This window comes from Borostomias antarcticus, assembly GCF_949987555.1.
Source record: "Borostomias antarcticus genome assembly, chromosome: 1".
Lineage (NCBI taxonomy): Eukaryota > Metazoa > Chordata > Actinopteri > Stomiiformes > Stomiidae > Borostomias > Borostomias antarcticus.
The window spans coordinates 39,202,892-39,216,433 of record NC_140234.1 but is presented as its reverse complement, the minus strand read 5'-3'; the positions used below and the strand labels follow the sequence as shown (position 1 = coordinate 39,216,433).

The 13,542-nt window shown below is 46.7% G+C and overlaps 1 protein-coding gene across 2 annotated transcripts in view; it reads left to right on the top strand.

Annotated features, from left to right (window-relative positions):
- The window catches only part of gria4a (glutamate receptor, ionotropic, AMPA 4a), a gene marked incomplete at both ends in the record, with an annotated part of 217,307 nt that overhangs the window by 146,805 nt on the left and 56,960 nt on the right, over positions 1 to 13,542 (top strand). For both annotated transcript variants that reach the window (XM_084444275.1, XM_084444274.1), the window contains 2 exons: positions 2,595 to 2,810; positions 2,968 to 3,128. In XM_084444275.1, coding sequence (XP_084300401.1) covers positions 2,595 to 2,810; positions 2,968 to 3,128 — 377 coding nt within the window. The remainder of the gene's footprint in view (positions 1 to 2,594; positions 2,811 to 2,967; positions 3,129 to 13,542) is intronic.

Genomic DNA, 13,542 nt, shown 5'->3' with positions numbered 1-13,542 from the left:
ATCGGATAATGTATGGAGGAGTTATGAGGACTTCCTGTTTTACCAATAGGTGGCGCTATAAGTATGACGCAATACTGACACATAGATGTGTTCAGGACAGAACCGTCATGAAGCGTGAGAAATATCGGACAAATCGGATAATGTATGTAGGAGATATGAGGACTTCCTGTTTCACCAATAGGTGGCGCTATAAGTATGACGCAATACTGACACATAGATGTGTTCAGGACAGAACCGTCATGAAGTGTGAGAAATATCGGACAAATCGGATAATGTATGTAGGAGATATGAGGACTTCCTGTTTCACCAATAGGTGGCGCTATAAGTATGACGCAATACTGACACATAGATGTGTTCAGGACAGAACCGTCATGAAGCGTGAGAAATATCAGACAAATCGGATAATGTATGTAGGAGATATGAGGACTTCCTGTTTCACCAATAGGTGGCGCTATAAGTATGACGCAATACTGACACATAGATGTGTTCAGGACAGAACCGTCATGAAGCGTGAGAAATATCGGACAAATCGGATAATGTATGGAGGAGATATGAGGACTTCCTGTTTCACCAATAGGTGGCGCTATAAGTATGACGCAATACTGACACATAGATGTGTTCAGGACAGAACCGTCATGAAGCGTGAGAAATATCGGACAAATCGGATAATGTATGGAGGAGTTATGAGGACTTCCTGTTTCACCAATAGGTGGCGCTATAAGTATGACGCAATACTGACACATAGATGTGTTCAGGACAGAACCGTCATGAAGCGTGAGAAATATCGGACAAATCGGATAATGTATGGAGGAGTTATGAGGACTTCCTGTTTCACCAATAGGTGGCGCAATAAGTATGACGCAATACTGACCCATAGATGTGTTCAGGACAGAACCGTCATGAAGCGTGAGATATATCGGACAAATCGGATAATGTATGGAGGAGTTATGAGGACATCGTGTTTTATGGCGAAATGTCAAACTTTGGCGGGGCGCCACGGCAAGGGTGTTTGGTGAAAACTCAATTTTTTTGATAACTTTTGATCACAAAGGCCTTAAGATGAAGCTGACCCGATATGAAGTTGATCGGATGAAATCTGTAGGAGGAGTTCGTTGAAGTACGAGGCATGGAAATGGTTAAAACAAGGGGAAAATGGCACATTAAGAGCAAAATGGCGGACTTCCTGTTGCATGTTGGGTATAGCTCCAAGAGACATTTTAGTGTGGCTCGATGAAATACATATGCCCACCGAATTTCGTTCGCCTACATCAAACTGGAAGGTGGGGCTCGCCATTTTAAATTTTCCAGGGGGCGCTCTTGAGCCGTTTTGCCACGCCCATTTCCGTCACCCATGAATTATCAAATTTTTCACCGGGACTGATGTATCTGCAAAGTTTCATCCGTTTTCATCGATGTTTAGGCCGCCAAAAAGGCATTTGTTTTGGAAGAAGAAGGAGAAGGAGAAGGAGGAGAATAATCCTTCGAAATACAATAGGGCCTCGCACCGCCAGTGTGCTCGGGCCCTAATAAAACATTATTTGTATAGCACCTTTCATACAGATAAATTCAGCTCAAAAGTTACAACAGAGCATTTCAATTAAAGAATGTGAAATTTAATGGCTTGTCTTCATTCGTAAACTATAGGAGGAATACACTGTGAGCCCAGCCTGCTAAATCTGCTCAAAGACGCCACCTGGTGGTGGTGCATGACTAAAATGAAATAACGCCCGTCTGAAATCCCACAAGATTTCTAATGGGATTTCCCTATGAAATACCGCAATGGTTAAATGCCGCAGCATTGATAATTTCTAAAGGCCCCCAACTGTACGTGCGAATGTGCCTGCTCTCTTTCATTTGGTTGATATATGCATGCATTTTCTGTAGTCGCAGCTGAACTGACTGTTTATGTCCTCAGGGTCGAGACGTGCCAAGAGTGCTGGTATAGGATCAGGTTTTCTTGTGTCTATTATGATCCAAGATGCAAAACTGATCCTAGATCAGCACTTCTATGATTCGGGTAAGGAATGATCTGGTTTTAGAAAGTAACTCAAAAGTAAAGTAGTTATTAATTTGACTACTTTACCGAGAGTAATCAGTGAAGTAATCTAATTACAATTTAGCAAATGTAATTAGTAGCTTTAGTTGAAATAACTTGCCCAACACTGCTTGTGAACAACTGCGTCTTTCTTCCGTCTCTCTCTCTGTCTCTCTGTCTGTCTCTCTCTTTCAATCTCTCTCTCTCTCTCTCTCTCTACCTATCTGACACACGTTCACTCTCTAATGGCTGACATTGAGAAAGGTTTTACTGTAACGGGGGGGGGAATGGCTTCCCGCCTCGTAATGTTTCATTTCCTACGTAACGTTTGATTGATATGTCGATTTGTGCCGTTAAAGCTTCCCTCCCTCCCTCTCTCTTTCTTTTCCCTCTCTCCCTGTCCTCTCTCCTTGCCTCCCTCTTTCTTTCTCTCTTGTAAACTCCCTTCTCTCCTCTCTCCGTCCCTCCCTCCGCCTCCCTCCCTCAATCTCCCCCTTCATCTCATCCCTCCCTCCTTCCCTCCCTCTCCTGCCCCCCCCCCCCCTATCTCTCTCTGTAGAAGGCAGAAATAGCGGTAGCTCCCCTGACCATCACGCTGGTGCGGGAGGAGGTGATCGACTTCTCCAAGCCCTTCATGAGTCTGGGTATCTCCATCATGATCAAAAAGCCCCAGAAGTCCAAGCCCGGCGTGTTCTCCTTCCTGGACCCGCTGGCCTACGAGATCTGGATGTGCATCGTCTTTGCCTACATCGGCGTCAGCGTAGTGCTGTTTCTGGTCAGTGTGTGGCGAGTGCTAGTGTGCGTGTGTTGTGTGGAGAGTGTGAGGTTGCGTGTGTGTGTGCATGTGTGCATAAGAGTGTGTGTGTGAGCACCAAATGGCTCTACGGGCGCGTCGGTTATGCCTCTCTGTCTGTCTGTCTGTCTGTGCCCAGGTGAGCCGTTTCAGCCCGTATGAGTGGCATGCGGAGGAGCCAGAGGAGGGCGCCACCGAGCCCGGCCCCACTGACCAGCCCCCCAACGAGTTCGGCATCTTCAACTCCCTCTGGTTCTCCCTGGGGGCCTTCATGCAGCAGGGCTGCGACATCTCACCACGGTGAGTGTGTGCACTTATGTCTGTGTGTGTGTGTGTGCGCATGTGTGTGTGCGTGTGTGTGCAATTGTGAGAGTGTGTGTGTGTGTGCATCCACTCTGTAATGTAACACTACTGACGTGTTGCATCAGCCCTGGGTGTCTCATTTCAGTGGACTGACAGAGGGATTCTCTGGGTTTAAACACTTTGGGAAGAATACAGCCCAGGCTGTCGCAGAAGCTTAAGGATGTGTTACAGACACACGCAGGCACACACACACACACACACGCACACACACACTTTTGGTGGGGTTAGGTGGGTTTGAATCTTTAATGCTCCTCTAGAGGGGAGAAGTCCAGCTTTATTTTTGGAATATTTATAAGAATATAGCATTTTATTATTGATAACCTGAGAATGCAGTTTAGTGAAATATTCATGCTGCCCGCCATCCACAGACCTGCAGGGAACTGGTCTGAAGAGAAGAAAAAAGAGTTTTACACTAAACTACAAATGGTGCATTGGAGAGCTCAGACCTTCACCCTGGAATGCATTTTGTGGCTCTGTGCGCACGCAGGTGCGTGCGAGCAGGACATGTTTGGTATTGCTACATTCCTGAGGTCAAGAGAGCGATGCCAGTCCAAACGCTGTGTCTCTGTGACCTTCCCATGTCGAGATTTGGCCGTTTCAATTCCCCCCATTGACAATGAATGGGGGGAGTTTTTCACTCCTCAAGGTCCAAAAAATGAATGGAGGTGAATAGCCAACCGTGTTTGGGCGGCTTGCGAACCCGCCCCATAATTTGGATCCACTCCAAACTTTAAAGGGTTCTAAGTTGGCCCATGCTACACCTCTCCACCACCGAGTTTCATGCAAATCGGTCTGGTAGTTTTTGTGTAATCTTAGTGCAGAAAATGAATGGAGGTGAATGGTCGTGATACGGATCCACTCCAAAACAGGCTCCACCCCCCCAGACTACACCCCCCCCAGCCTCCAACCCCCAAACTCCCCCACCCCAGCCTCTCCCCGATGTTCTCATGTTTCTGTGATCTGTTGTTCTTTTGCCCACCGAAGGTGCATGGCCTTTTTGTCAGTGGCTTTAGTCTAAACATCTGCTCCTGGTCTGTTTGTGCCAATAAATGGTTATATCTCGAATACATAGCATTGAAACATACACACACTCAGAAGACACACACACACACACACCTTGCCTTGCCGGTTGTCCATTGTAACTGATGATGACCATCTTCTCCTGTTTAGTCTTCTTGTGGCTGAAGAGTGTAATCCTGGATCCATGGTTGCAGCTGCAGACCGGGCCTGTGACAGCGCTGCTGGGTGGAGCAGCCTCCAGCCTGCCAGCCTCTTTGCCCGCTCTGCTGTGCGTTGTTATTGTTGTGTTGTTGTGTACGCTGCAGTTCCAGATTTTCCACTCCTTGTGAGGAGCGAGAGCACTGTGGCAGGAAGCACGTTCCTCCCAGGAAGAGGGGTTGATCTGACATCTCTTCAGGGTGGTCTTTATTTGGTCCTTATATCGCCTCTTCTGCCCTCCAGCAGTGCGTTCGCCAAGATGCAATTGCCCATAGAGAATTTTGCGCGGGAGTCTGTGGCTGGGCATGCGAATTGTCCCAACCACCTGAGGTGATGTTGGTTCAGGGCAGACTCCATGCTGCAGCAGCCTGCCCGTTCCAGCACCTCTGTGAGTGGCACTCTGTCCTTTCATGTGATGCTGAGGATCTTCTGAAAACATCTGACATGGTAGGTCTCCAGACTTCTGAGGGGGTGGCTATAGATGGTCCATGCCTCACACAGTAGTGCTGACATGCACACTGCAGGGTAAACAAGCACTTTGGTGTGAAGTTTGAGGTTGTTGTTCTGAAACACCTTCCTCCTTAGACGGCCAAATGATGTTGATGCTTGTTTGAGGCGGTGTTGGAGCTCAGCATCCATGGTGCAGGTGCTGGATATCATGCTGCCCAGGTATTTGAAGTTGGGAACAGTGAGCAGTTACTGTCCAGTGAGTAGTTACTGTCCTACTGCTCTGAAGGTTGCCGTGTGGTGTGGGAGGCTGGCTCTCATCTGGCAGATGACTTCTGTTTTCTGGGTGTTGATGGTCAGCCCCATTCTGGTGAATGTGCTTACAGCTGCCGATGAGATGTTTTGCAGGGCCTCTGCTGTGTGGGCTACCAAGGCACAGTCATCGGCATACTGTAGCTTAATGATGGTCTCTGAGGTTAGCTTGGTGGTTAACTGTAACCTGATGTTGAACAGGTTACCGTCAAGCCTGAAGTCAATGGTGACTCCAGCCTTTTTCTCCATCCTCCCACGTAACAGTGTTGTAACACAAACTAGGAAGATGTTGAAGAGGACTGGAGCTACAGTAGCACACAGCCTTGCCTTGCTCCAGTCTGCACTCCAAACGGGTCAGAGCTGTGCCTCCCCACTCCCACCCGGGCCATCATTTTGGAATGGAAAGGAAGGGGAGGAATTTGGGTGGACACCCATATCTCTACAGATCCCTGCTCACTCTGTCAAATGCCAGATCTACGAAGGCGATGAACAAGTCCTGGTGTTGTTCCCTGCATTTCTCCTGAAGTGGCGTGTGACAAAGATCATGTCGACTGTCCCTCTATCCTTTGGTGGGAGGTCTAGATCTGACAAGGTGGGCTGGTCAGGAAGCTCTGTGAGGACAGATGGATCCACTGGGGCGGCCTGGTTGAGCAGGGTGGTGAAGTGCCCATCCCACCGCTCCACTACCAGAGCCTGATCCTGGATGAGGGTTGTTCCATCAGCAGATCTGACAGGGGCAAGGGAGCCGTTATCAGCAGGGAGCAGCCAGATGTCGACATTTGCGGAGAGTCATGAGCCTTTCCCTAATGCCCACTGGTGTTTCGGTAAGCTTGGGTAAGAGGCTGTTCTTAATTGTAAAACCCACCCCATGTTGTCCTCCCAGGCGATATCCTTTCCAAAAGTGTAGCCCTCTCTTCATTGAGTGAGCCCTCCTCTAGGAGCCTGGTTTCACTGAGTGCCGCCACATCCACATTGAAGCGCTTCAGCTCGCTCTCAAAACAGTCCAATTACAGTCCCAGCACTGGTAATATGACACACACATGCACACACACACACACACACACACACACATACTTTACACATACACACACACACACACCCCTTCCCATATGTGTGAAAATGAGTAATGGCCATGACACCACACTCTGATAATGTGATGTTTAGCATAAAGCTATCATGGGGCTTTATGCACCCAGTACGCTCCCATCCATGGCCTCCTGTGAGACCAGGTGATGGATGAACACTGTGCTGAGGCCTTCATGTTCTCACAGATGTACTGCAATAGAAACCTGACAGTTTGGCTTCATTTAACACTCTAACCCCTCACTCCCCTAACCCATTTTACTCTCCTCCATTCTTTCTTTGTTTCACCACCTCTATTCTACTGTCCTTCTACTCTGTCTCTGCTCTACCACCTCTATTTTACTGTCCTTCTACTCTGTCTCTGCTCTACCACCTCTATTCTACTGTCCTTCTAGTCTGTCTCTGTTCTACCACCTCTATTCTACTGTCCTTCTACTCTGTTTCTGTTCTACCACCTCTATTCTACTGTCCTTCTACTCTGCCTCTGCTCTACCACCTCTATTCTACTGTCCTTCTACTCTGTCTCTGCTCTACCACCTCTATTCTACTGTCCTTCTACTTTGTATCTGTTTCTACCTATATTGTCCATCCTACTGTCCATCTACTCTATTGTCCTCATCCTTCTCCAGTCAGTAGCATCATACACATGTCTAGATGACTGATAATTAATGAAGTCAATGATATTAGAGTACACGGTATTCATATAAAATGTGTGTATTGTTTGTTTGTGTGTGTCTGTGTGTGTACGCGTTTGTGTGTGTGTTTGTGCAGTGGTATTCGTTGTATCAGAGTGTGCATTGTATAGCCAGCTATAGGGCCATTGGTATTCAGTGTCAGTCTCAGTTTCCTTGCTGCAGTGATCACTGCAGTCTGAGAGAAAAGCATCTCAAACACACACAGATTCACGCACACACACGCAGATTTACGCACACACACAGATTCACGCACACACAGACACACACACACACAGGTTCACGCACACACATATTTACGCACACACACACACACAGACAGATGCACACACACACTGACGCACACACACAGACAGATGCACACACACACTGACGCACACAGACAGACAGATGTACACACACAGTGCTATTCAGCCTTAATGCTCTCTTTCTCTCTCTCTTTCTCTGCCGTCTGTTTTGTCTCTCTCTTACATCCCTCTGTTCCTTCTTTGAACATCTCTCTCTTCCTCTCTCTCTCTCCTCTCTCTGTCTGTCTCTCGCTCCTCTCTCTGTCTGTCTCTCTGTCTGTCCTTTTCTCTCTACAGTATATTCTTATCTCTCTTCTCTCTCTCTCCGTCTCTCTCTCTCTCTCTGTCAATCCAACTGCCTCTTGTCCCGGCTTGACCCAGGGTTGTGGGGGACGCCCATACTGTGGTGAGACTGAGACAGTTGTGTGTTTGTTTTCTGAATGTGAACGCATCACTCCTGTCTTTGTTCCCTTGCAGCTGGTAAGTACAAGGCGGAGGATTAACTTCTCATTTGATTTGTTTATCTTGGGTCCCAAATAGTCGCATGGGGGGAGGACAGAATGTGCGTTGCTGAATTTTCAGTTTGGGCGAGCTAAGTTGTCTATTTGGCTCTCACTAGGAACACTCACTAGGAACCCTGTGAGAGGGAGTGGGCCAACGGACTCAGTCCAGATGTTGAAGGGTGTGGTCTCGGCAGCAGGATCATTGGCGGAGGGCGTCCGACAGGTACCATGGTGTCTACCTTCCCAGTCACCGCAGGTGTCGCAGCCCTGCGGCCAGGGTGACCCATGCCTGCCCTGTGTGCGGCTGTGCCTTGTGGACCCGAGCTACCGAGCTGTAGAACGCTCCAGATTCACAACCCTAACCCTAACCCTTCTAAGAGAGCTCAGCCGGAAGAGGTGCAGTGGCAGATCTGGTTGGAACCAGTGTTTAGTGATAGTCTTTTTAGAACCAGTGTTTAGTGATAGTCTTTTTAGAACCAGTGTTTAGTGATAGTCTTTTTAGAACCCGTGTTTAGTGATAGTCTTATTAGAACCAGTGTTTAGTGATAGTCTTTTTAGAACCAGTGTTTAGTGATAGTCTTTTTAGAAGGCCATCAGCTAAATGGTTGTACTGAAAGGTCCGCACATGATTTTTCAGACTATTTTGAGGATAGAGTAGAGGTTATTAGAGCCAGGATACCACAGTCATCTATCGGGGAATCAGATTGTGTTGCCACTTTCCCCTCTTATCCACAACAGGGCCTCTCTGAGTTTGAGTCCACCTCATTAGATGATCTGACTAAGGTTTTTATGGCATCTAGATCTACAACATGCTCTTTGGACCCCTTACCAGCCTGGGTTATTAAGGATCTATGGCAAACCTTGGGAGTCTATGTTTTATCTATTCTGAATTCATCACTCTCAAATTGAGTTTTCCCAGCCTGTTTTAAAACTGCTGTGGTCAAACCCTTGCTAAAGAAACCAGGCCTGGATCCAAATGCATTGGCAAATTATAGACCTGTTTCAAATCTGGCCTTTTTGTCAAAAGTCTTGAAAAAGTGGTCTCAAAACAGCTATTAGAATTCCTGTCTTCACATAATCCTTTTGAGCCAATTCATTAGGTCGCCCTCAGACGAGCTTGACAGCAAAGTCTCCAATCCTCTCGGTCGTCCATACATCCAGCCAGTTCCGTAGAACTCTCCACTCCTGCGTCTCTCCTCAGTACATCCACGTATGTTGGTGTGGGACGTCCTCTTAGTCGGTGCTCCCAGAGCACCAGCTTGCTGGCAGGGAGTTCATGATGTCTGTGGCAGTAGCCAGCAAGTTTCATCCTCCTGGATGCCACTACAATGGATGCCTCCAGGATGCCACTACCACTTCGATCTGCATTTAGGGCTAACCACTCTACGGAAACAGCACTCACAAAGGTGGTGAACAACCTGTTACTGGCTGCTGACTCAGGCTCAACATCTGTTATTTTATTGCTGGACCTAAGCGCTGCTTTTGATACTGTGGATCATTGTATATTGCTGGATAGGCTTAGGAGCCTATATGGCATCTCAGGTCAGGTGTTTCACTGGTTGAACTCTTATTCGATCTCAATGTGTCCAACACAACAATGTGTTTTCTGCATCTCGACCAGTCAAGTATGGGGTCCCACAGGGGTCTGTGCTGGGCCCTCTGTTGTTTTCACTGTACCTGGCACCATTGGGTCAGATCTTGCGTTCTTTTGGGGTTGTTTATCATTGCTATGCCGATGACCTACAATTATATATGCCTATTGCATCAGGAAATGTTTCAGACTTAGCTAGGCTTAAGGCCTGCCTGGCTGCTGTGAAGAACTGGCTGTCAGCTAACTTCCTACTGTTAAACGAAACCAAAACTGAGATGATGGTTATCGATGCGGCAAGACTGAATAATCTGAATGATCAACCTGTCCTGACCTTAGATGACTGTGTGATTCAGTGCAAGGACAAAGTTAGAAATCTTGGTGTTATCTTTGATCAAACTCTTGTATTCGATTCTCATGTCAAGGAAGTGACCAAAATTGCCTTCTTCCATCTCAGGAGAATCGCCAAGATTAGATCACTCTTGTCATCTGAAGATGCAGAAGTGCTTATTCATTCTTTTGTGACCTCCCGTTTGGACTATTGTACCGCCCTTCTGTCAGGGTTGCCTAAGAAGAGTTTCCATGGTCTACAAATGGTCCAGAATGCTGCAGCTCGCATTCTGACTGGGTCAACCAAATATGCTCACATCTCACCAGTGCTTGCTGCCCTTCATTGACTCCCGGTTCCTGTTAGAGCAGACTTTAAGATGTTGCTGCTAGCTTACAAAGCTGTGAACGGTACTGCACCATCCTACCTGAAGGACCTTTTGATCCCATACTGTATGTCCCCTCAAGGTCATTGCGCTCCCAGGGGACTGGTCTGCTCACTGTCCCCAAAGTCAAAAAGAAGACGGTGGGTGAGCGGGCTTTTTCTTTCCGCGCACCGACCCTCTGGAACCGTCTTCCAATTGACATTAGACAGGCTTGCTCAGTGGAGGTGTTTAAGGCTAAGCTAAAGACCCACCTGTTTTCTGTTGTATATGTGTCTTAGAGTGTGTTGTGTTGTTTTATTGATATTGTGTTGTTATTGAGTGTTGTGTTGTTTTTAATGTTGAGTGTTTACACTTGCCTTTTTAGCTGCTCTGTAAAGCACTTTGATTGAAAGTGCTGAATAAATACAATTATAATTATTATATTATTATTATTAATCTGACGCTATTTAGCGTATGGATTTTTATAAAGAAATTATTATTTTTGAAAAGTTAATAAAAAATAATTCTTAACTATACGTTTATGGTGTTTATGGGGCCCTTTGTAGGTTGGGGCTCCAGGCAATTGCCTACTTTTGCATAATGTGTAAGTCTGCCCCTGGTTTATTGTGAGGATGCCTCAAGAGTATCAAATGTCTCTCTATCCATTAGTGCTTCATTTGCATGATAAGATGCACCTTATACTGCCAACGCATATATATCACAACAGCATTGCTATTAAATGATTAGTCACAATCACAACATCTGTAAATATCCATTGTCATTTCAAAATATTTTGTCTTCCTCTCTCTCTCTGTCTCTCTCCCTCTTGTTTTTGATTGTATATATGGATTCCTATACATACATACATTCACACACACATACACTCTCTCTCTCTCTCTCACAGACACACAAATACAAGTACACCATGACCTTGAGATGGCATTGCAACACCCTGTCATTTCCCAGCTCCGCCCCCCTAAGTGCTGTTTAAATGTCTGTCATTGGTCAGGTTCCGCCTGGATGGCTGGGATCAAAGACTGGGTGAGGGGACACCAGTGTGTGGTATCAGATAGTATCGACAGCAGACCACCAGAGGAATAGGACAGAGAGAGGATGGCTGAGATTCCTTTGGAGGTGTATGTATGTTCGCATGTGTGTGTGTGTGTTATTCCAAAAATAAAGCTGGACTTCTCCCCTCTAGAGGAGCATTAAAGATTCAAACCCACCTAACCCCACCAAAAGTGTGAGTGTGTGTGTATATGTGTGTGCGTGTATGGGGTGTGATTCGTGCCAGCAAACCATACTTGAACGCGTCTCTGGCGCCTACTTGACGCGATGACATCAAACCTCTAAACGCGTGCGTATAATTTCCATTCACAAACATGGAGAGGCAGGCTTAACGTAGCTGTGACGTAGGCGCTGTGCACGTTTACACGTATTGTGTGTGCGTGACGGCAACACTACATGTTACATGCGCCTCACATATGCGACATCAACACTACACATGACAGTTTGGTAAAATTATAGACGAGCGTACAGGCACATGCTTTGTGTGGTTTGCAGAAATCGCATAGCGAGGTGTCAATAATGCCAGTGCCTTGCGAGCGCAACAGACGTGTTGGCGTACGCGTGTGTAAGGTCAGATGCCTTTAAATCAAGAAGTAGCTGGTTCTAATCTCTCACGCATGCGCTCAATTCATTTAGCCTACTAAACACTGCTAACTAAATAGGAAATTCAAAATTAATCTGAAAGAGTGTTAGCTAGCCATGCTTTTCTGTAGAAAATGCAAACAACTTGATCAAGCCTTAAGTTACCTCGTTAACGTTAGTGCTGGTCGAGTCGTCTCATTAGTGTTGCTAGCAGCAGCCAAGCTAATGTTAACGTCGCTGACTTTTTCTGAATCAGCAACTTTTTTAGCTTTTGAGCTGTTAAAACCTAAGTCCAGCAGGCTTGCAGTGAGCTGTCTTTTTGGTGGCCGAGGAGGAGGCATGGTGAAAAATATTGCACATTACCTGATGTAACTACGTTAGCTAAGACAATATTAAGACAACATTGTTGAATATGGTTGATTTTCAGAGAAATGCCTTTTAATATGATCCTGTTAGCTATTTCCTAATTATGATGATTGACCTATTGTATGGCTGTCGGCTTGAGGTTTCGGTAAGAAACGGTGTCCCTCTTCCATAGACTTATGAGATAAAGACATTCCATGGCTGGTACACTCTGGGCAAAACACCATTGTTGTGGTTAGAGATAAAGGCCTGGGCGCCGAGGCGGCGTAGGTTAATGGGACAAAACAAGGCCACAGAAGAGACCAGAGACAGTCTTATCGGAGAAGAGACGAGGAAGGGGGGGGACACTCAAACCACATAAGAACGTTGCAACGAGACCAATACTTTGATTTGGGTCCAGACAGCATACAGAGAGGTCAACTGTACATTAGGCATGCCATCGTCTTTTGTATGTCAAACCTTCTGTAATAAACCGCTTTTGCTGGAGGCTCAAATCCCGTGTTGGAGAGAATACACCTGAAAAGGAGGCACTGGACTGTGTGGTATATTTGGAGATTGGGAGTCTGTCTTTTATTGGAAACGAAAAACACAACGCAGAGCTAATCAAGGACAATAATAAAAGACAACGAAAGTCAGCAACATTAATAATGTTCCATCTCCGCACCTTGACGCCCTTGTCAACGTTTCAAGCATACCAAGTTTCCCAAAACCAAGGTTGCTTTAGGCTATCCTACAGCGCCCCACAGTGTATTGGTGGTGAAGTGCAGCCAAATGTCCTATTGACAGATGTACATTACATTACATTACAGTCACTTAGCAGACGCTTTTATCCAAAGCGGCTAACAATAATTGCATTTAACGTAGGAAAAGCCAATGTACTACTACTTCCCAGAACTCACAAGTGCAACTTCTTTCTAAAACAAGTGACTAAGAGCATAATCTAGTGCTGAAGGCAAAGTGCAAGAATAGCAATCTAAAGTGCAATACAATACAATACAATAAAATTATATTATTAAAAGTGCTTAGGTGGGAGGATTGTTGTAATACTTCTTGAAGAGATGAGTTTTGAGCCTGCGACGAAAGATGGGCAGCGACTCTGCTGTCCTGACATCAGTGGGCAGTTCATACCACCACTGCGGGGCCAGGACAGAGAAGAGCTGTGACCGTGTCGATCGACCGCAGGGGCCACGGAGTGACGGGGCAACCAGTCGCCCCGAGGTAGCAGAGCGTAGCGGTCGGGAGGAGGTGTAGGGTTTGACCATGGCCTGGAGGTAGGAGGGGGCTGTTCCTTTCATTGCCCTGTAGGTTAGCGCCAGAGTTTTAAACTGGATGCGAGCCGCCACAGGGAGCCAGTGTAGGGAACGGAAGAGGGAAGTTGTGTGGGAGAACTTGGGGTGGTTGAACACCAGGCGAGCAGCAGCTTTCTGGACAAGTTCCAGAGGTTTAATGGCTGACGCCGGAGCCCCAGCGAGGAGGGAGTTGCAGTAGTCCAGGCGCGAGATGACCAGGGCCTGGA